The sequence below is a fragment of the Dreissena polymorpha genome, chromosome 14, assembly GCF_020536995.1.
Source record: "Dreissena polymorpha isolate Duluth1 chromosome 14, UMN_Dpol_1.0, whole genome shotgun sequence".
NCBI lineage: Eukaryota > Metazoa > Mollusca > Bivalvia > Myida > Dreissenidae > Dreissena > Dreissena polymorpha.
The window spans coordinates 17,795,635-17,821,338 of record NC_068368.1 but is presented as its reverse complement, the minus strand read 5'-3'; the positions used below and the strand labels follow the sequence as shown (position 1 = coordinate 17,821,338).

At 40.2% G+C, this 25,704-nt stretch overlaps 1 protein-coding gene across 10 annotated transcripts in view; it reads right to left on the bottom strand.

Moving 5' to 3' along the window:
* Window positions 1-25,704, bottom strand: part of LOC127857728 (uncharacterized) — a 35,774-nt gene that overhangs the window by 3,502 nt on the left and 6,568 nt on the right. The window contains exons 6-10 of one of the 10 annotated variants that reach the window (XR_008038591.1): window positions 25,438-25,509; window positions 24,610-24,687; window positions 23,864-23,979; window positions 1,824-22,277; window positions 1-1,508 (exon numbers count right to left, since the gene is read on the bottom strand). Coding sequence is in view for 3 of the 10 variants with exons in the window: in XM_052394383.1 (XP_052250343.1) it covers window positions 22,232-22,277; window positions 23,864-23,979; window positions 24,610-24,687; window positions 25,438-25,509 (312 nt within the window). In the remaining 7 variants the exon portion in view is untranslated. Of the gene's footprint in view, window positions 22,278-23,863; window positions 23,980-24,609; window positions 24,688-25,437; window positions 25,510-25,704 lie in introns of all 10 variants that reach the window. The other 9 variants (XR_008038592.1, XR_008038589.1, XR_008038588.1 and 6 more) reach the window with 9 other exon arrangements.

Genomic DNA, 25,704 nt, shown 5'->3' with positions numbered 1-25,704 from the left:
AACTGTAATCAAAGCACTTTATTCACTTATAATTTGAACTTTTTGTGGAAAGTTTTTTTTAAACTTAACACACATAAATAAAATCAATAGAATCAAACAAAATTAATAGAAAGTCTGTGTAAATGCATGGTTGGCAAGCTCTTTACAAAATAATTCCTGTAGATTTATAACATGTGTGACTGTTTATCATAGCTAAGATAACAAAGTCACTAAATTTTAGATTTAAACATATGATTTGCAAAAAGTCTTCCTGTATGTTCCATTCCTCTGATAAAATTATTGATAAAATTGCAAAATAAATTCATCACAATTACAGTTATCTTACAAACAAAAAGAATCCACATTAAAAACATTTAAACTAAGATATGATAAAACAAGTAGTCCATGGTCTTACAGAAATTTTAGTATAAATGATTAAATGTAAACTAAACAAATCTTCTCACTCACACATTGCTTCCAAACAGATTTTCTAAACAAATGGCAAATCTCATATTAATTTTAAGATTTTAAATAAAATAAAAAAATATCAATTCATGAATGTAAAAAATATATGGCAAATGGACAAATTCCTTCTTATTTTTAATTTAACCTAGATCCTGTTTATTTATCAAGCAAATCCTTTAAAATAACACTTACTTGGAAAAAAAGGAGTTAAAAATGTAAAATGAGTTGTTTTTGCAACTGTAGTTGTAAACATTAAAGCTGTGATTTAGATAATAAATTTGTCTGGGAACCAAGAAAACTTTATAAAATAAACAACTATACCGCACATGTTCTGAAAACCACCATTTTCTCTATAAAAATAACGTCCAGACATTGTAAATGTAATTTTAAAGTGAAAAACATAAATTGAAAAAAAAGTAAATGAGGACAATATATTTTATGATAAAATTACTTAAAGCATGCGTAGATATAATGAGAATATATAAGGCTTGGAGTAATGTAAGTTAACCTATGAATGTCAATTGGAATCCTTATATTTTCCAGGCTTATTGAGCGAATAGTAAAGAAAGCCAGTTAAAAGTTGAAATGACATGATAAAGTAAGCAAAATGTATAAAACTATAAACTATAAAATACATTTATGGCAATTTTATGATTAATTGAAACTTCACAGATCTTTACAAGAACAGAGCTTTCTTTTTAAACATAGAGGGTACACCAAAACTATATTCCTCTCATCCAAACTCACATATACAGTTTAACACTCATCTGCACTTAACCCCAAACTGAACTAAACTTATCCACACGTAAACCCACATGGCATTACACTTATCCACCCTTACAAACTCATCGACCCACATGGCACTACACTTATCCACCCTTACAAACTCATCCACCCACATGGCACTAAACTCATCCACACTAACACTCACACAAAATTCATCAACCCATATGGCAATACACTCATCCATACTTGCACCCACACACAACTCATCAACCCACATGACACTACACTTATCCACCCTTACAAACTCATCTACCCACATGGCACTAAACTCATCCACACTTACACTCACACAAAACTCATCCACCCATATGGCAATACACTGATCCATACTTACACCCACACAAATCTCATCCACCCACAGAACAAAATACTCATCCACACTTACACCCTTTACAAGAACAGAGCTTTCTTTTTAAACATAGAGGGTACACCAAAACAATATTCCTCTCATCCAAACTCACATATACAGTTTAACACTCATCCACACTTAACCCCAAACTGAATTAAACTCATCAACACGTAAACCCACATGGCATTACACTTATCCACCCTTACAAACTCATCCACCCACATGGCACTAAACTCATCCACACTTAACACTCACACAAAACTCATCCACCCATATGGCAATACACTCATCCATACTTACACCCACACACAACTCATCAACCCACATGACACTACATTAATCCACCCTTACAAACTCATCTACCCACATGGCACTAAACTCATCCACACTTACACTAACACAAAACTCATCCACCCATATGGCAATACACTCATCCATACTTACGCCCACACACAACTCATCCACCCACATAACACTACACTCATCCATTCTTACACTAACACAAAACTCATCCACCCACAGAACAAAATACTCATCCACACTTACACCCACACAAAACCCATCCACCCACATTACACTACACTCATCCACACTTACACCCACACAAAACTCATCCACCCACATAACACTACACTCATCCACACTTACACCCACACAAAACTCATCCACTCCCCACATGACACTATACTCATCCATACTTACACCCATACAAAACTCATCCACCCACATGGCACTACATTAATCCATACTTTTACCCACATAAAACTCATCAATCCAACTGGCACTGCACTCATCCAAACTTTCACCCACAAACCCATCCACCCAAATGGCACTACAATCATCCACACTTACACCCACACAAAACTCATCCACCCACATGGCACTACACTCATTCAAAGTTACTACAGTCTATGGTAATTCTCAGCACTCTAGCTATCTTCAATACAATCTATGTGGTCATTCTCAGCACTATGGCTATATTCACTAAAGTCTTTGGTCATACTCAGCAATATAGATATGTTCACTACAGTCTTTGGTCAAACTCAGCACTATGGCTATCTTCAATACAGTCTATGTGGTCATACTCAGCACTCTGGCTATCTTCAATACAGTCTATGTGGTCATACTCAGCACTCTGGCTATCTTCAATACAGTCTATGGTCATATTCAGCACTATGGCTATCTTCACTACAGTCTTTGGTCATACTCAGCACTCTGGCTATCTTCACTACAGTCTTTGGTCATACTCAGCATTCTGGCTATCTTCACTACAGTCTATGGTCATACTCAGCACTATGGCTATCTTCACAACAGTCTTTGGTCATACTCAGCACTATGGCTATCTTCACTACAGTCTTTGGTCATACTCAGCACTCTGGCTATCTTCACTTCAGTCTATGTGGTCATACTAAGCACTCTGGTTATCTTCACTACAGTCTTTGGTCATACTCAGCACTCTGGCTATCTTCACTACAGTCTATGTGGTCATACTCAGCACTCTGGCTTTTTTCACTACAGTCTTTGGTCATACTCAGCACTCTGGCTATCTTCACTACAGTCTATGTGGTCATACTCAGCACTCTGGCTATCTTCACTACAGTCTATGTGGTCATACTCAGCACTCTGGCTATCTTCACTACAGTCTTTGATCATACTCAGCACTCTGGCTATCTTCACAGCAGTCTTTGGTCATACTCAGCACTCTGGCTATCTTCACTACAGTCTTTGGTCATACTCAGCACTCTGGCTATCTTCAATACAGTCTATGTGGTCATACTCAGCACTCTGGCTATCTCCATTACAGCCTTTGGTCATACGCAGCACTCTGGCAATCTTCCCTACAGTCTTTGGTCATACTCAGCACTCTGGCTATCTTCACTAAAGTCTTTGCTCATACTCAGCACTATGGCTATCTTCATTACAGTCTATGTGGTCATACTCAGCACTCTGGCTATCTTCACTTCAGTCTTTGATCATACTCAGCACTCTGGCTATCTTCACAGCAGTCTTTGGTCATACTCAGCACTCTGGCTATCTTCACTACAGTCTTTGGTCATACTCAGCACTCTGGCTATCTTCAATACAGTCTATGTGGTCATACTCAGCACTCTGGCTATCTCCATTACAGCCTTTGGTCATACGCAGCACTCTGGCAATCTTCACTACAGTCTTTGGTCATACTCAGCACTCTGGCTAACTTCACTACAGTCTATGTGGTCATACCTAGCACACTGGCTATCTTTACTACAGTCTTTGTTCATACTCAGCACTCTGGCTATTTTCACAACAGTCTTTGGTCATAAGCAGCACTCTGGCTATCTTCACAACAGTCTTTGGTCATATGCAGCACTCTGGCTATCTTCACTACAGTCTATGTGGTCATACCCAGCACTATGGCTATCTTTACTACAGTCTTTGGTCAAACTCAGAACTCTGGCTATCTTTACAACAGTCTTTGGTCATATGCAGCACTCTGGCTACCTTAACTACAGTCTTTGGTCATACTCAGCACTATGGCTATCTTCACTACAGTCTATGTGGTCATACTCAGCACTATGGCTATCTTCACTACAGTCTTTGGTCATACTCAGCACTCTGGCTATCTTCACTACAGTCTTTGGTCATACTCAGCACTCTGGCTATCTTCACAACAGTCTATGGTCATACTCAGCACTCTGGCTATCTTCAATACAGTCTATGTGGTCATACTCAGCACTATGGCTATCTTCGCTACAGTCTATGTGATCATACTCATCACTTTGGCTATCTTCTCTACAGTCTATGGTCATTCTCAGCACTATGGCTATCTTCACTACAGTCTATGAGGTCATACTCAGCACTCTGGCTATCTTCTGTACAGTCTATGGTCATTCTCAGCACTCTGACTATTTTCACTACAGCCTATGTGGTCATACTCAGCACTCTGGCTATCTTCACTACAGTCTATGGTCATACTCAGCACTCTGGCTATCTTCACTACAGTCTATGTGGTCATACTCAGCACTATGGCTATCTTCAAAACAGTCTATGGTCATACTCAGCACTATGGCTATCTTCACTACAGTCTATGGTCATACTCAGCTCTCTGGCTATCTACACTACAGTCTATGTGGTCATACTCAGAACAATGGCTATCTTCACTACAGTCATTGATCATACACATCACTCTGGCTATCTTCACTACAGTCTATGGTCATACTCTGCACTCTGGCTATCTTCACTACAGTCTGTGTGGTCATACTCGGCACTATGGCTATCTTCTCAACAGTCTATGGTCATACTCATCACTATGGCTATCTTCACTACAGCCTATGTGGCCATACTAAGCACTCTGGCTTTCTTCACTACAGTCTTTGGTCATACTCAGCACTCTGGCTATCTTCACTACAGTCTTTGGTCATACACAGCACTCTGGCTATCTTCACTACAGTCTATGTGGTCAAACTCAGCACTCTGGCCATCTTCACTACAGTCTTTGGTCATACTCAGCACTCTGGCTATCTTCACTACAGTCTATGTGGTCATACTCAGAACTCTGGCTATCTTCACTACAGTCATTGATCATACACATCACTCTGGCTATCTTCACTACAGTCTATGGTCATACTCAGCACTCTGGCTATCTTCACTACAGTCTTTGGTCATACTCAGCACTCTGGCTATCTTCACTACAGTCTATGTGGTCATACTCAGAACTCTGGCTATCTTCACTACAGTCATTGATCATACACATCACTCTGGCTATCTTCACTACAGTCTATGGTCATACTCAGCACTCTGGCTATCTTCACTACAGTCTGTGTGGTCATACTCGGCACTATGGCTATCTTCTCAACAGTCTATGGTCATACTCATCACTATGGCTATCTTCACTACAGCCTATGTGGCCATACTAAGCAGTCTGGCTATCTTCACTACAGTCTTTGGTCATACTCAGCACTCTGGCTATCTTCACTACAGTCTTTGGTCATACTCAGCACTCTGGCTATCTTCACTACAGTCTATGTGGTCATACTCAGCACTCTGGCTATCTTCACTACAGTCTATGTGGTCATACTCAGAAATCTGGCTATCTTCACCACAGTCATTGATCATACACAGCACTCTGGCTATCTTCACTACAGTCTATGGTCATACTCAGCACTCTTGCTATCTTCACTACAGTCTGTGTGGTCATACTCAGCATTATGGCTATCTTCTCAACAGTCTTTGGTCATTCTCAGCACTCTCTATCTTCACTACAGTCTATGTGGTCATACTCAGCACTCTGGCTATCTTCACTACAGACTTTGGTCATACTAAGCACTCTGCCTATCTTCACGTCAGTCTTTGGTCATACGCAGCACTATGGCTATCTTCACTACAGTCTTTGGTCATACTCAGCACTCTGGCTATCTTCACTACCATCTATGTGGTCATACTCAGCACTATGGCTATCTTTACTACAGTCTTTGGTCATACTCAGCACTCTGGCTATCTTCACAACAGTCTTTGGTCATACTCAGCACTCTGGCTATCTTCACTACTGTCTATGTGGTCATACTCAGCACTATGGCTATCTTTATTACAGACTTTGGTCATACTCAGCACTCTGGCTATCTTCACTACAGTCTTTGGTCATACACAGCACTCTGGCTATCTTCACTACAGTCTATGTGGTCATACTCAGCACACTGGCTATCTTCACTACAGTCTTTGGTCATACTCAGCACTCTGGCTTTCTTCACTACAGTCTATTTGGTCATACTCAGAACTATGTCTATCTACACTACAGTCTTTGGTCATACTCAGTACTATGGCAATCTTCACTAAAGTCATTGGTCATACTCATTACTATGGCTATCTTCCCTACAGTCTATGTGGTCATACTCAACACCCTGGCTATCTTCACTACAGTCTTTGGTCATACTCAGCACTATGGCTATCTTCACTACAGTCATTGGTCATACTCAGCACTCTGGTTATCTTCACTACAGTCTTTAGTCATACTCAGCACTCTGGCTATCTTCAATACAGTCTATGGTCATACTCAGCACTCTGGCTATCTTCACTACAGTCTTTGGTCATACTCAGCACTATGGCTATCTTTACTACAGTCTTTGGTCATACTCAGCACTATGGCTATCTTCACTACAGTATTTGGTCATACTCAGCACTATGGCTATCTTCACTACAGTCTTTAGTCATACTCAGCACTCTGGCTATATTTACTACAGTCTATGGTCATACACAGTACTCAGGCTATCTTCCCTTCAGTCTATGTGGTCATACTCAGCACTTTGGCTATTTTCACTACAGTCTTTGGTCATACTCAGCACTCTGGCTATCTTCACTACAGTCTATGTGGTCATACTCATCACCCTGGCTATCTTCACTGCAGTCTTTGGTCATTCTCAGCACTATGGCTATATTCACTACAGACTTTGGTCATACTAAGCACTCTGCCTGTCTTCACTACAGTCTTTGGTCATACGCAGCACTATGGCTATCTTCACAACAGTCTTTGGTCATACTCAGCACTCTGGCTATCTTCACTACCATCTATGTGGTCATACTCAGCACTATGGCTATCTTTACTACAGTCTTTGGTCATACTCAGCACTCTGGCTATCTTCACAACAGTCTTTGGTCATACAAAGCACTCTGGCTATCTTCACTACTGTCTATGTGGTCATACTCAGCACTATGGCTATCTTTATTACAGACTTTGGTCATACTCAGCACTCTGGCTATCTTCGCTACAGTCTTTGGTCATACTCAGCACTCTGGCTATCTTCACTACAGTCTATGTGGTCATATTCAGCACTCTGGCTATCTTCACTAGTCTTTGGTCATACGCAGCACTCTGGCTATCTTTACTACAGTCTATGTGGTCATACTCAGCACTCTGGCTTTTTTCACTACAGTCTTTGGTCATACTCAGCACTCTGGCTATCTTCACTACAGTCTATGTGGTCATAATCAGCACTCTGGCTATCTTCACTACAGTCTATGTGGTCATACTCAGCACTCTGGCTATCTTCACTACAGTCTTTGGTCATACTCAACACTATGGCTATCTTCACTAAAGTCGTTGGTCATACTCAGCACTATGGCTATCTTCATTACAGTCTATGTGGTCATACTCAGCACTCTGGCTATCTTCACTACAGTCTTTGATCATACTCAGCACTCTGGCTATCTTCACAGCAGTCTTTGGTCATACTCAGCACTCTGGCTATCTTCACTACAGTCTTTGGTCATACTCAGCACTCTGGCTATCTTCAATACAGTCTATGTGGTCATACTCAGCACTCTGGCTATCTCCATTACAGCCTTTGGTCATACGCAGCACTCTGGCAATCTTCACTACAGTCTTTGGTCATACTCAGCAATCTGGCTATCTTCACTACAGTCTATGTGGTCATACCTAGCACACTGGCTATCTTTACTACAGTCTTTGGTCATACTCAGCACTCTGGCTATTTTCACAACAGTCTTTGGTCATATGCAGCACTCTGGCTATCTTCACAACAGTCTTTGGTCATATGCAGCACTCTGGCTATCTTCACTACAGTCTATGTGGTCATACCCAGCACTATGGCTATCTTTACTACAGTCTTTGGTCATACTCAGAACTCTGGCTATCTTTACAACAGTCTTTGGTCATATGCAGCACTCTGGCTACCTTAACTACAGTTTTTGGTCATACTCAGCACTATGGCTATCTTCACTACAGTCTATGTGGTCATACTCAGCACTATGGCTATCTTCACTACAGTCTTTGGTCATACTCAGCACTCTGGCTATCTTCACTACAGTCTTTGGTCATACTCAGCACTCTGGCTATCTTCACAACAGTCTATGGTCATACTCAGCACTCTGGCTATCTTCAATACAGTCTATGTGGTCATACTCAGCACTATGGCTATCTTTGCTACAGTCTATGTGGTCATACTCATCACTTTGGCTATCTTCTCTACAGTCTATGGTCATTCTCAGCACTATGGCTATCTTCACTACAGTCTATGAGGTCATACTCAGCACTCTGGCTATCTTCTGTACAGTCTATGGTCATTCTCAGCACTCTGACTATTTTCAATACAGCCTATGTGGTCATACTCAGCACTCTGGCTATCTTCACTTCAGTCTATGGTCATACTCAGCACTCTGGCTATCTTCACTACAGTCTATGTGGTCATACTCAGCACTATGGCCATCTTCAAAACAGTCTATGGTCATACTCAGCACTATGGCTATCTTCACTACAGTCTATGGTCATACTCAGCTCTCTGGCTATCTTCACTACAGTCTATGTGGTCATACTCAGAACTATGGCTATCTTCACTACAGTCATTGATCATACACATCACTCTGGCTATCTTCACTACAGTCTATGGTCATACTCAGCACTCTGGCTATCTTCACTACAGTCTGTGTGGTCATACTCAGCCCTATGGCTATCTTCTCAACAGTCTATGGTCATACTCATCACTCTGGCTATCTTCACTACAGTCTATGGTCATACTCAGCACTCTGGCTATCTTCACTACAGTCTGTGTGGTCATACTCAGCACTATGGCTATCTTCTCAACAGTCTATGGTCATACTCATCACTATGGCTATCTTCACTACAGCCTATGTGGCCATACTAAGCACTCTGGCTTTCTTCACTACAGTCTTTGGTCATACTCAGCACTCTGGCTATCTTCAAAACAGTCTTTGGTCATACTCAGCACTCTGGCCATCTTCACTACAGTCTATGTGGTCATACTCAGCACTCTGGCCATCTTCACTACAGTCTTTGGTCATACTCAGCACTCTGGCTATCTTCACTACAGTCTATGTGGTCATACTCAGAACTCTGGCTATCTTCACTACAGTCATTGATCATACACATCACTCTGGCTATCTTCACTACAGTCTATGGTCATACTCAGCACTCTGGCTATCTTCACTACAGTCTGTGTGGTCATACTCAGCACTATGGCTATCTTCTCAACAGTCTATGGTCATACTCATCACTATGGCTATCTTCACTACAGCCTATGTGGCCATACTAAGCACTCTGGCTATCTTCACTACAGTCTTTGGTCATACTTAGCACTCTGGCTATCTTCACTACAGTCTTTGGTCATACTCAGCACTCTGGCTATCTTCACTACAGTCTATGTGGTCATACTCAGCACTCTGGCTATCTTCACGTCAGTCTTTGGTCATACGCAGCACTCTGGCTATATTCACTACAGTCTATGTGGTCATACTCAGCACACTGGCTATCTTCACTACAGTCTTTGGTCATACTCAGCACTCTGGCTTTCTTCACTACAGTCTATTTGGTCATACTCAGAACTATGACTATCTACACTACAGTCTTTGGTCATACACAGTACTCTGGCTATCTTCCCTACAGTCTATGTGGTCATACTCAGCACTCTGGCTATTTTCACTACAGTCTTTGGTCATACTCAGCACTCTGGCTATCTTCACTACAGTCTATGTGGTCATACTCATCACCCTGGCTATCTTCACTGCAGTCTTTGGTCATTCTCAGCACTATGGCTATATTCACTACAGACTTTGGTCATACTCAGCACTCTGGCTATCTTCACTACAGTCTTTGGTCATACGCAGCACTATGGCTATCTTCACTACAGTCTTTGGTCATACTCAGCACTCTGGCTATCTTCACTACCATCTATGTGGTCAAACTCAGCACTATGGCTATCTTTACTACAGTCTTTGGTCATACTCAGCACTCTGGCTATCTTCACAACAGTCTTTGGTCATACTCAGCACTCTGGCTATCTTCACTACTGTCTATGTGGTCATACTCAGCACTATGGCTATCTTTATTACAGACTTTGGTCATACTCAGCACTCTGGCTATCTTCACTAAAGTCTTTGGTCATACTCAGCACTCTGGCTATCTTCACTACAGTCTATGTGGTCATATTCAGCACTCTGGCTATCTTCACTACAGTCTTTGGTCATATGCAGCACTCTGGCTATCTTCCCTACAGTCTATGTGGTCATACTCAGCACTCTGGCTTTTTTCACTACAGTCTTTGGTCATACTCAGCACTCTGGCTATCTTCACTACAGTCTATGTGGTCATACTCAGCACTCTGGCTATCTTCACTACAGTCTATGTGGTCATACTCAGCACTCTGGCTATCTTCACAACAGTCTTTGGTCATACTCAGCACTCTGGCTATCTTCACTACTGTCTATGTGGTCATATTCAGCACTATTGCTATCTTTACTACAGTCTTTGGTCATATTCAGCACTATGGCTATCTTCACAACATTATTTGGTCATATTCAGCACTATGGCTATCTTCACTACAGTCTATGTGGTCATACTCAGCACTCTGGCTATCTTCACTACAGTCTTTGGTCATACTAGCACTATGGCTATCTTTACTAAAGTCTTCGGTCATACTCTGCATTATGGCTATCTTCACTACAGTCTATGTGGACATACACAGCACTCTGGCTATCTTCAGTTCAGTCTTTGGTCATCCTCAGCACTCTGGCAATCTTCACAACAGTCTTTGGTCATACTCAGCACTCTGGCTATCTTCACTACTGTCTATGTGGTTATATTCAGCACTCTGGCTATCTTCACTACAGTCTATGTGGTCATACTCATCACCCTGGCTATCTTCACTACAGTCTTTGGTCATTCTCAGCACAATGGCTATATTCACTACAGTCTTTGGTCATACTCAGCACTCTGGCTATCTTCACTACAGTCTTTGGTCATACGCAGCACTATGGCTATCTTTACTACAGTCTTTGGTCATACTCAGCACTCTGGCTATCTTCACAACAGACTTTGGTCATACTCAGCACTCTGGCTATCTTCATTACCGTCTATGTGGTCATACTCAGCACTATGGCTATCTTTACTATAGTCTTTGGTCTTACTCAGCACTCTGGCTATCTTTACAACAGTCTTTGGTCATAATCAGCACTCTGGCTATCTTCAATACCCTCTATGTGGTCATACTCAGCACTATGGCTATCTTCACTACAGTCTTTGGTCATACTCAGCACTGTGGCTATCTTCACTACAGTCTATGTGGTCATACTCAGCACTCTGGCTATCTTCACTACAGTCTTTCGTCATATTCAGCACTCTGGCTATCTTCACAACAGTCTTTGGTCATACTCAGCACTCTGGCTATCTTCACTACAGTCTTTGGTCATACTCAGCACTCTGGTTACCTTCACTACAGTCTTAGGTCATACTCAGCACTCTTGCTATCTTCACTACAGTCTTTGGTCATACTCAGCACTATGGCTATCTTTACTACAGTCTTTGGTCATACTCAGCACTATGGCTATCTTCACTACAGTATTTGGTCATAGTCAGCACTATGGCTATCTTCACTACAGTCTTTAGTCATACTCAACACTCTGGCTATATTTACTACAGTCTATGGTCATACACAGTACTCTGGCTATCTTCCCTACAGTCTATGTGGTCATACTCAGCACTCTGGCTATTTTCACTACAGTCTTTGGTCATACTCAGCACTCTGGCTATCTTCACTACAGTCTATGTGGTCATACTCATCACCCTGGCTATCTTCACTGCAGTCTTTGGTCATTCTCAGCACTATGGCTATATTCACTACAGACTTTGGTCATACTCAGCACTCTGGCTATCTTCACTACAGTCTTTGGTCATACGCAGCACTATGGCTATCTTCACTACAGTCTTTGGTCATACTCAGCACTCTGGCTATCTTCACTACCATCTATGTGGTCAAACTCAGCACTATGGCTATCTTTACTACAGTCTTTGGTCATACTCAGCACTCTGGCTATCTTCACAACAGTCTTTGGTTATACTCAGCACTCTGGCTATCTTCACTACTGTCTATGTGGTCATACTCAGCACTATGGCTATCTTTATTACAGACTTTGGTCATACTCAGCACTCTGGCTATCTTCACTAAAGTCTTTGGTCATACTCAGCACTCTGGCTATCTTCACTACAGTCTATGTGGTCATATTCAGCACTCTGGCTATCTTCACTACAGTCTTTGGTCATATGCAGCACTCTGGCTATCTTCACTACAGTCTATGTGGTCATACTCAGCACTCTGGCTTTTTTCACTACAGTCTTTGGTCATACTCAGCACTCTGGCTATCTTCACTACAGTCTATGTGGTCATACTCAGCACTCTGGCTATCTTCACTACAGTCTATGTGGTCATACTCAGCACTCTGGCTATCTTCACAACAGTCTTTGGTCATACTCAGCACTCTGGCTATCTTCACTACTGTCTATGTGGTCATATTCAGCACTATTGCTATCTTTACTACAGTCTTTGGTCATATTCAGCACTATGGCTATCTTCACAACATTATTTGGTCATATTCAGCACTATGGCTATCTTCACTACAGTCTATGTGGTCATACTCAGCACTCTGGCTATCTTCACTACAGTCTTTGGTCATACTAGCACTATGGCTATCTTTACTAAAGTCTTCGGTCATACTCTGCATTATGGCTATCTTCACTACAGTCTATGTGGACATACACAGCACTCTGGCTATCTTCAGTTCAGTCTTTGGTCATCCTCAGCACTCTGGCAATCTTCACAACAGTCTTTGGTCATACTCAGCACTCTGGCTATCTTCACTACTGTCTATGTGGTTATATTCAGCACTCTGGCTATCTTCACTACAGTCTATGTGGTCATACTCATCACCCTGGCTATCTTCACTACAGTCTTTGGTCATTCTCAGCACAATGGCTATATTCACTACAGTCTTTGGTCATACTCAGCACTCTGGCTATCTTCACTACAGTCTTTGGTCATACGCAGCACTATGGCTATCTTTACTACAGTCTTTGGTCATACTCAGCACTCTGGCTATCTTCACAACAGACTTTGGTCATACTCAGCACTCTGGCTATCTTCATTACCGTCTATGTGGTCATACTCAGCACTATGGCTATCTTTACTATAGTCTTTGGTCTTACTCAGCACTCTGGCTATCTTTACAACAGTCTTTGGTCATAATCAGCACTCTGGCTATCTTCAATACCCTCTATGTGGCCATACTCAGCACTATGGCTATCTTCACTACAGTCTTTGGTCATACTCAGCACTCTGGCTATCTTCACTACAGTCTATGTGGTCATACTCAGCACTCTGGCTATCTTCACTACAGTCTTTCGTCATATTCAGCACTCTGGCTATCTTCACAACAGTCTTTGGTCATACTCAGCACTCTGGCTATCTTCACTACAGTCTTTGGTCATACTCAGCACTCTGGTTACCTTCACTACAGTCTTAGGTCATACTCAGCACTCTTGCTATCTTCACTACAGTCTATGTGGTCATACTCAGCACTCTGGCTATCTTCACTACAGTCTTTGGTCATACTCATCACTCTGGCTATCTACACTACAGTCTTTGGTCATACTTAGCACTCTGGCTATCTTCACTACAGTCTATGTGGTCATACTCAGCACTATGGCTTTCTTCAAAACAGTATATGGTCATACTCAGCACTATGGCAATCTTCATTCCAGTCTATGGTCATATTTAGCTCTCTGGCTATCTTCACTACAGTCTATGTGGTCATACTCAGCACTATGGCTATCTTCACTACAGTCTTTGGGCATAGGCAGCACTCTGGCTATCTTCACTACAGTCTATGGTCATACTCAGCACTCTGGCTATCTTCACTACAGTTTATGGTCATACTCAGCACTCTGGCTATCTTCACAACAGTGTTTGGTCATACGCAGCACGCTGGCTATCTTCACTACAGTCTATGTGGTCATACTCAGCACTCTGGCTATCTTCGCTACTGTCTATGGTCATAGTCAGCACTCTGGCTATCTTCACTACAGTATATGTGGTCATAATCAGCACTCTGGCTATCTTCACTACGGTCTTTGTCATACTAAGCATTCTGGCTATCTTCACTACAGTGTATGTGATCATACTCAGCACTCTGGCTATTTTCACTACAGTCTTTGGTCATACTCAGCACTATGGCTATCTTCACTACAGTCTTTGGTCATACTCAGCACTCTGGCTATCTTCACTACAGTCTTTGGTCATACTCAGCACTCTGGTTATCTTCACTACAGTCTTTGGTCATACTCAGCACTCTGGCTATCTTCACTACAGTCTATGTGGTCATACTCAGCACTCTGGCTATCTTCACTACAGTCTTTGGTCATACTAGCACTATGGCTATCTTTACTAAAGTCTTCGGTCATACTCTGCATTATGGCTATCTTCACTACAGTCTATGTGGACATACACAGCACTCTGGCTATCTTCAGTTCAGTCTTTGGTCATCCTCAGCACTCTTGCAATCTTCACAACAGTCTTTGGTCATACTCAGCACTCTGGCTATCTTCACTACTGTCTATGTGGTTATATTCAGCACTATTGCTATCTTTACTACAGTCTTTGGTCATACTCAGCACTATGGCTATTTTCACTACAGTCTTTGGTCATACTCAGCACTATGGCTATCTTCACAACAGTATTTGGTCATACTCAGCACTATGGCTCTCTTCACTACAGTCTTTGGTCATACTCAGCACTCTGGCTATCTTTACTACAGTCTATGGTCATACTTAGCACTCTGGCTATCTTCCCTACAGTCTATGTGGTCATACTAAGCACTCTGGCTATCTTCACTACAGTCTTTGGTCATACTCAGCACTATGGCTATCTTCACTACAGTCTATGTGGTCATACTCATCACCCTGGCTATCTTCACTACAGTCTTTGGTCATTCTCAGCACAATGGCTATATTCACTACAGTCTTTTGTCATACTCAGCACTCTGGCTTCTTCACTACAGTCTTTGGTCATACGCAGCACTATGGCTATCTTTACTACAGTCTTTGGTCATACTCAGCACTCTGGCTATCTTCATTACCGTCTATGTGGTCATACTCAGCACTATGGCTATCTTCACTACAGTCTTTGGTCATACTCAGCACTCTGGTTACCTTCACTACAGTCTTAGGTCATACTCAGCACTCTTGCTATCTTCACTACAGTCTATGTGGTCATACTCAGCACTCTGGCTATCTTCACTACAGTCTTTGGTCATACTCATCACTCTGGCTATCTACACTACAGTCTTTGGTCATACTTAGCACTCTGGCTATCTTCACTACAGTCTATGTGGTCATACTCAGCACTATGGCTTTCTTCAAAACAGTATATGGTCATACTCAGCACTATGGCAATCTTCATTCCAGTCTATGGTCATATTCAGCTCTCTGGCTATCTTCACTACAGTCTATGTGGTCATACTCAGCACTATATCTATCTTCATTACAGTCTTTGGGCATAGGCAGCACACTGGCTATCTTCACTACAGTCTATGGTCATACTCAGCACTCTGGCTATCTTCACTACAGTTTATGGTCATACTCAGCACTCTGGCTATCTTCACAACAGTGTTTGGTCATAGGCAGCACGCTGGCTATCTTCACTACAGTCTATGTGGTCATACTCAGCACTCTGGCTATCTTCGCTACTGTCTATGGTCATAGTCAGCACTCTGGCTATCTTCACTACAGTATATGTGGTCATAATCAGCACTCTGGCTATCTTCACTACGGTCTTTGTCATACTAAGCATTCTGGCTATCTTCACTACAGTGTATGTGATCATACTCAGCACTCTGGCTATTTTCACTACAGTCTTTGGTCATACTCAGCACTATGGCTATCTTCACTACAGTCTTTGGTCATACTCAGCACTCTGGCTATCTTCACTACAGTCTTTGGTCATACTCAGCACTCTGGTTATCTTCACTACAGTCTTTGGTCATACTCAGCACTCTGGCTATCTTCACTACAGTCTATGTGGTCATACTCAGCATTGTGGCTATCTTCACTACAGTCTTTGGTCATACTAGCACTATGGCTATCTTTACTAAAGTCTTTGGTCATACTCTGCACTATGGCTATCTTCACTACAGTCTATGTGGACATACACAGCACTCTGGCTATCTTCAGTTCAGTCTTTGGTCATCCTCAGCACTCTTGCAATCTTCACAACAGTCTTTGGTCATACTCAGCACTCTGGCTATCTTCACTACTGTCTATGTGGTTATATTCAGCACTATTGCTATCTTTACTACAGTCTTTGGTCATACTCAGCACTATGGCTATCTTCACAACAGTATTTGGTCATACTCAGCACTATGGCTCTCTTCACTACAGTCTTTGGTCATACTCAGCACTCTGGCTATTTTTACTACAGTCTATGGTCATACTTAGCACTCTGGCTATCTTCCCTACAGTCTATGTGGTCATACTAAGCACTCTGGCTATCTTCACTACAGTCTTTGGTCATACTCAGCACTCTGGCTATCTTCACTACAGTCTATGTGGTCATACTCATCACCCTGGCTATCTTCACTACAGTCTTTGGTCATTCTCAGCACAATGGCTATATTCACTACAGTCTTTGGTCATACTCAGCACTCTGGCTTCTTCACTACAGTCTTTGGTCATACTTAGCACTCTGGCTATCTTCCCTACAGTCTATGTGGTCATACTCAGCACTCTGGCTATCTTCACTACAGTCTTCGGTCATACTCAGCATTCTGGCTATCGTCACTACAGTCTATGTGGTCATACTCAGCACTATGGCTATCTTCACTACAGTATATGTGGTCATACTCAGCTATACGGCTATCTTCACTACAGCTTGTGGTCATACACAGCACTATGGCTATCTTCACAACAGTCCAAGTGGTCATACTCAGCACTCTGGCCATCTTCACTACAGTCTTTGGTCGTACTCAGCACTATGGCTATCTTCACTACAGTCTTTGGTCATACTCAGCACTACAGCTATCTTCACTACAGCTTGTGGTCATACTCAGCACTATGGCTATCTTCACAACAGTCCAAGTGGTCATACTCAGCACTCTGGCCATCTTCACTACAGTTTGTGGTCATACTCAGCACTATGGCTATCTTCACTACAGTCTTTGGTCATACTCAGCACTCTGGCTATCTTCACAACAGTCTTTGGTCATACAAAGCACTATGGCTATCTTTACTACAGTCTATGTGGTCATATTTAGCACTTCAGCTATCTTCAATACAGTCTATGCTGTCATAATTAGCACCATGGCTATCTTCACTACAGTCTATGAGGTCATACTTTAACAGTATTCCTAGGTCATGCTGAGCATGCAGGCTTAATTAACAACAGTCCAAGGTCATGCTGAGCTCTAAGGTTGAATTTACTATAACCATAGGTCATGCTGAGCACTCAAGATTAATTAACTACAGTCAACGGTCATGCTGAGCACTCAGGCGTAATTAACTACAGTCCAAGGTCATGCTCAGCACTCTGGCTAAATTTACTATAATCACAGGTCATGCTGAGCACTCAAGCTTAATTAACTACAGTCCAAGGTCATGCTGAGCACTCAGGCATAATTTACTACAATCACAGGACATGCTGAGCACTCAAGCTTAATTAACTACAGTCCAAGGTCATCCTGAACACTCTGGCTTAAATTACTACAGTCATAGGTCATGCTAGGCACTCAGGCTTAATTAACTATAATCATAGTTCATGCTGAGCACTCAAGCTTAATTAACTACAGTCATAGGTCATGCTGAGCACTCAGGCTTAATTTACTACAGTATAAGGTCATCCTGAGCACTCTGGCTTAATTAACTACAGTCCAAGGTCATCCTGAGCACTCTGGCTTAATTTACTACAGTCATATGTCATGCTAGGCACTCAGGCTTAATTAACTATAATCATAGTTCTTGCTGAGCACTCAAGCTTAATTAACTACAGTCCAAGGTCATCCTGAGCACTCTGGCATAATTTGCTACAGTCATATGTCATGCTAGGCACTCATGCTTAATTAACTATAATCATAGTTTATGCTGAGAACTCAAGCTTAATTAACTACAGTCATAGGTCATCCTGAGCACTCTGGCTTAATTAGCTACTGCCCAAGGTCATGCTGAGCACTCAGGCTTAATTTTCTACAGTCATAGGTCATGCTAGGCACTCAGGCTTAATTTATTATAATCATAGTTCATGCTGAGCACTCAAGCTTAATTAACTACAGTCCAAGGTCATGCTGAGCACTCAAGCTTAATTTACTACAGTCATAGGTCATGCTGGGCACTCAGGCTTAATCTACTATAATCATAGTTCATGCTGAGCCCTCAGGCTTAATTAACTACAGTCCAAGGTCACCCTGAGCACTCTGGCTTAATTTGCTACTGTCCAAGGTCATGCTGAGCACTAAGTCTTAATTTACTACAGTCATAGGTCATGCTAGGCACTCAGGCTTAATTAACTATAATCATAGTTCATGCTGAGCACTCGAGCTTAATTAACTACAGTCAAAGGCCATGCTGAGCACTCTGGCTTAATTAGCTACTGTCCAAGGTCTTGCTGAGCACTCAGACTTAATTTACTACAGCCATAGGTCATGCTGAGCACTCAGGCTTAATTAGCTACTGTCCAATGTCATGCTGAGCACTCAGGCTTAATTTTCTAGTCATAGGTCATGCTAGGCACTCAGGCTTAATTTACTATAATAATAGTTCATGGTGAGCACTCAGGCTTAATTAGCTACTGCCCAAGGTCATGCTGAGCACTCAGGCTTAATTTACTACAGTAGAAGGTCATTCTGAGCACACAAGCTTAATTAATTACAATTCAAGGTCTTGCTGAGAACTCCAGCTTAATTAACTACAGTCCAAGGTCATGCTGAGCAATAAGGCTTAATAAATGAGTCTTAGGTCTTGCTGAGAACACAGGCTTAATTAACTGAAGTCCAAGGTCATGCAGAGCACTCAGGTTTAAATAAAGAGTCTTAGGTTTGGCTATATTCACAATTGTAATGGTCTATGGTCATTGTACTGTTTTTCTAGACAACGTTCTATATGGTAAAAATCATTGCCTATGCTATTATCTTAACCACAATCCAATTCTCAGCACTATTGCTATTTCTTCAACATCCTAATGTCATACAAAGGCTTATGGCCCATGTAACTGCAATCAAACTTCATACTCAGAAATTTGCCTATCCTTACAACAATGTAAAAGGTCATATAAGACAGTTCCACAAGTCCTTTCTAACAATAATTCTAATCATTTAATGAAAAACTCTGACTTCCAACACCTAAAATTTCTTCAAATATGTCTTAATGAAAATACCAAACCCCTCTTACAAGCACTTAAGTCTTCTGGCATAAACAATTAACACCTATCTTACAAGACTGCTTGTTTAAACTACCTTTAACCACTCTCAAAACTGTCCATAAGAAACTCCCTAAATCACTCTCACAAACTCCATATACCTCTCTTACAGACTCCCTAGACCTCTCTTACAAACTCTCTAGACCTCTCTTACAAACTCCATAGACCTCTCTGACAAACTCCCAAGACCTCTCTTACAAACTCCATAGACCTCTCTGACAAACTCCCAAGACCTCTTTAACAAACTCCCTAGACCTCTCTTACAAACACCCTAGACCTCTCTTACAAACTCAGTAGACCTCTCTTACAAACTCCATAGACCTCTCATATAAACTCCCTAGACGTCTCATGCAATATCTCTCTTGACCATTCTTACAAACTCCCTAGATCTTTATTTACAACCTCCCTAGACCTCTCTTACAAAATCCATAAACCTCTCTTACAAAAACATATGACCTCACTTACAAACTCCCTAGAACTCTCTTATAAACTCCCTTGACTTCTCTTACAAACTCCCTAGACCTCTCATACAAACTCCCTAGACCTCTTTTATAAACTCCCTGGATGTCTCATACAAACTCCCTAGAACTCTCATACAAACTCCCTAAACCTCTCTTACAAACTCCTTAGACCTCTCTTACAAACTCCCTATACTTTTTTTACAAATTCCCATGACCTCTCTTACAAATACATATGACCTCTATAACAAACTCCCTAGACCTCTCTTACAAACTCCCTATACCTCTCTTACAAACTCCCTAGACCTCTCATACAAACTCCATAAACCTCTCTTATAAACTCCCTAGACTTCTCTTACAAACTCCCTAGACCTCTTACTAAGTCCCCAAACCTCTCCTACAAACTCCATAAACCCCTCATACAAACTCCCTATACCTCTTATACAAACTCCCTAGACCTCTCTTACAAACTGCCTAAACCTCCCATACAAACTTCCTAGACCTTTCTAACCATCAAACTTCCTTGACTTCTTTCAAACTTCCTACAAACTACTTTGAACTTCTTACAAACTCCCTACACTTCTTTAAAAACTATTTAGACCTCTCTTTCAAATTCCAACGTTGAAAGGAATTAAGTTAAAGTTCAGAATGAGTTGATTTTAGATGTAATAAAAATGGCATAAGCTAAAGCTGCAGTTAAAGTAAATGTAATAATACACTGAATTGAGCAAGGATACTGGAAAAATATGTAAGCTACAGGAATAATGTCAATCTAGAGTAGGTGAAGTTACCAGCAATATTAAGTATTAGAGAACAAATTAAAGTATCTAAAAAGAGTATATATAACTTTAAAACTCAATTAATTGAAAGTCCCACAAAGGAAATTAAAATATACATGTAAGAAGAAATGTAAGAAAAATCATGATTATTCATGGTCAAAGCAAACTTTAAATGATTTTTAAGGAAAATAAAAGTTGTGCAGGAAAATATGGGGAAATCAACAGTGACTGTATTACTTATATAGCTGTAAGAGTTAAAAGAGGAAAACAAGTATACTTAGAAAGAAAGTGGTGTAATCTACTGTAAAAATGTAAACATCTACAGGAATACTTGTTTTACTTCAGATGCAGTAATGTGCTACATTGCTTGTAAATCTTCATGAAGAAAAATGTAAAAGCAAAACAAAATTACCTGAACCAAAAATGTGTCAAAGTAAACAAAAGTTTCTTATAACCAAGTAAAACACATTAAGCTTACTCGAAAAGAAAAATCATGTCATTAAGTTAAACATATTTTTTGAAAGCTTAAGGAATGGCACACCAGACTTGTCTACAACTACAGGACAAAATGTATTAAGGTTTACAGGGTAATCTAAATCCACAGGAAACAATGCAAACATGTAAATTGGGTTAATATTTAGCAAGAAGTGTGCTAAGTCAATTAGATTTCACATAGAAAAATGTGTTAACTAGGCAGAAATGTTGAAAACTAAAACATATTTGTACAAAACTGCGGTTGATTTATGTTACCAATTGAAAAAAAGTAAATACAATTGTTCAAGGCAGTACTGAATGAAATGTGTAAAACTAAGATTTGTTTAAATTTACAGTATAAAATGAAAAAAAATAAGTTTAATGTTCTAAATGCACAGGTATAAGTATTAAAATGAAGGTTAATAGTCTAAATCTTAAGAAAGATTTGTTGAAAAAAAAGGTTTCATTGTATTCTACAGTTAAACAGAATTGTGTGTATTTAAAAGAGAAATGTGTAAATAAAAATAATATCTATGGTAACAAAGTAGAAATGTGTAAAAATAAAACTTATTTGTCTCAATCTACTTGAGGAACGGAACATATAAAACAATTTGTAAAAGTACAATTTTTTTTATAAATGTAAACATGAATTAAAATATATCTACAGGAAGAATCATGTAAAAAGCTTGCCGAGATGTCTGCTCTTTATTTCAGGGTGGAGCCAGCCTGTGAGGCAGCACGTGTGCTCAACCTGTGGAAGAGAGGAGGAAAAAGAGCAGGGTAGAAAGAGAGGATAGTTGATAGAGGATAATAGATAGAGGATAGTAGATAGAGCATAGAAGATAGAGAATTTAGAGGATGGTTGATAGAGGATGGTTGATAGAGGATAGTAGATAGAGGATAGTTGATAGAGGATAGTAGAAAGAAGATAAAGAGGATAACAGATTGAGGATTGTTGATAGAGCAGGCTTCCTGAAAAGTCCCAAAAAGTGCCTGTCAATCGGACAGGCTGATGGAAAAATTAGCCTGTCTGGACAAAAATTCACCTGACCAAAAAGCATGAGTTTATAACTGAAGAATAAAGTAAAGTTCAACTCATATTTAGTGCTATGTGCAACCTATAAGTACACTCAATAAAGTAAATCAAAACATTTGTGTGTTCAAGTGATTACAGTGTATGATGGACAACAGCTTTAAATTCTAGTCAGACTCGAAACAAAATAACATAGCACGATTGGTGTTGCCATTGAAGAACTTTAGCAACAACATTTATTTTCAGGTGTAGTTTTATGTTATAACCTTTGTAATTGGATAGATGGTAATATGTCGGACCAATGAAATTGACCTTTTTTGAAAAAAAAAACATTTCAAAGGGAGAGCACTCTTAAGAACTAGTGACGCGTTAGTGTTCTAAATGACAAAAAGGCTCGAAATTCACGAAACGAGTGATTCTAATGGGTGTTTTCGATCTTTTGGCAAGTATTAGACTTTTCTTTATTTAGACATATTTTTTTTGGCCTGTCACAAGGACCGGCGATATTAGAAACTTCGCCGGACCGCAAAGAATTTTCCGGACAAGACCGGCGGTTCGGCCTTTTCAGGAAGCCTGGATAGAGGATAGTAGATAGAGAATAGTAGATAGAGGATAGTACAGGATAGCAGAGAGCACAAGACAGAGCAGGCTAGAGAGAGAGGATAGTAGATATAGGAAAGTACAGGATTGCAGAGAGCACGAAAAGAGCAGGGTAGAGAGAGAGGATAGTAGTAAGAGGATAGTAGATAAAGGGTAGTACAAGATAGCAGAGAGCAAGAGAAAGAGCAGGGTAGAGAGAGGATAGTTAATAGAGGATAGTAGATAAAGGGTAGTACAGGACAGCAGAGTAAAGAGGATAGTAGGAAGAGGATAGTATCGAAACCACACACTAGAGAGAGAAGATAAGAGGTATGGATAGTACAGGGTAGAACATAGCATATAGATGATATCAGAAAGTGAATAACAATTAGATAGTAGAAGATATTATATATTAGATAAGAATATACAAAAATAGAGGATATGATAGAGTTAATGGAGTATAATTGATAATAGACACAAGATGGGAGAGAATTGCAGAAAGAGCAAAATATGTTGAATGGAAAAAAAACAAGAAAAGAGAGGAAAGTACTGTTACATCAAATATGGTTAAGAATTCTAGATGAAGATATGTAGAAACAATAGAACAGTAAAGAGAAAGGTAAGAACAGACAAATTAATGTTTGTTTGTTGACTCATTGCTGAAATGGACTGAAAATAAACTTTACAGTTCAACATTGCTTTCCACCCAAACTACCACTGCTTACCCCTGGGTGCGTGGCCTGCCGTCCCCTCTGCCCTGGATTTTATTGGCGCTGGTTGGAGAGACGTCATCGTTCAAGATGTCTGCAATGGTGGCGTCCTGTGCAGCCTTGAATGCCTTCTGAGAACATAAGAGTGGAAATTAGTGACATGACTTTAAACTAAACCTTATCTGTGTTGTACATACTAGTAGTTATAAATTTACGCTGGTTGTGGGTAATAAGGCTCGATGTATGTGCGTAAAGCGTGATCCAAGGCTCATCAGGGATAACACTTTGTACCTAAACAGGATATTTTTTAAGCAGAGACTTCCTTAAAATTAAAAATACACTTAAAGTTAAAAGTGTCTTCTCAAATAATACTGTGCTATTATGATGTTTTCAGAATATTTAAGGGTTGTTTAAACATTGATCAATTCTATTTGTTGAATGCAGCCGAACAGTCAGAATGATTTTATAAGCGTAAAATATTTACTTAAAGTCTTATATCCAAGGCTAGGGATATTCACATGCAAATTAACTTCTTCAATAAATTCACATCTGCAATAAATAATTGATAATCCTTTCCCACTCAGAAGCAAAGTGACTAAATGCAACCAGTATAAAACTAGAACAGCCTGCAAGTAAGTTTATTGTAAATTTGAATCTTTGAAGAAAGGTCTTTAATTTAACATTGATTTATAATTTAACATTGACTAAAAACCCGTCGAAATGCATCTGTCAAAGGTAAAAATAATGAACACTGCACTCACGCTAGCCTCCTCGAGGTAGTCATCGTTCAATATCTCCTCAATGAACAGATCATCCTCGGTCTTTGGCGTCTTTGGCTTCTACAATGAAACAAGAGCTGTGTGACAACTACATTCAATGAGTCTTGCTTTGGGAAAACAGGGTTTACTGCATGTGCATTAAGTGTCTTCCTGTATTAGGCAGGAATATCAAGCTTCAGTTGAATAACTGAAGTAGAAACAGTGATATGGAGATTGTAAAGGTTAACTTAACCAAATATAATTAAAAAAATATGGCAAAATTCTGCTAAATGGCACGTCTGAAACTTGGTCAGTGACCTTACGCTATGGCACTGAACACATGAATGAAGTTGCAATCGAATGCAAGTAGTAGAAACGGTAATATGGAGACATTTACCTTAACCAAAGCATTACGTGGAGGCAGACACTGACATTAATTTGACAAATATATGACTATTCAGTTAATAGTCTTACTTAAAAAAATATGCCAAAAAATACACCCACACTGATGTCACATGCTGTTGAATATGTTTGTACAGTTTTATTTCAAAGTGTGGACATACACATTTGTGCAACTTTCCCATTCAGATGCAAAGTGGAAATGGCTATATGCAACCAGCATAAAACCAGAACAGCCTGCAACTCTCAGTCTACTCAGTTGTCATGCTGTTTGCTGCTATTCAATAAGATAGGGCTGAAAATGGGGCCTTTAAATCTTGATTCTAGTAAGAAAGGTCTTAAATTTAATTTGACATTCTAAGGGTCTACACATGTATCAAAGTGCATATATGAGTGGTAAAGATGCAACATATACTACTACTCTATACTCACAGGCCTCTCAGTGGGGACATCATCACACATGATCTCTTCTATGATGGCTTCCTCCTCTGTCACATAGTGCTTCTGAAAACATTCACAGAAACATGCAAGAGTAAGGACTCTTATTATCCAGCTTTTAATAACAAAACTAAGATAAACAAGAGCTTGTCACAGTAGTGCCAAATCCCCGCTGAAATGTGTTTGCTTGAATGACAACATTTGTTTTAGAGAGTAGAATAATATTTATAAAACATTGCACCTGTGTCATCTATTTATATT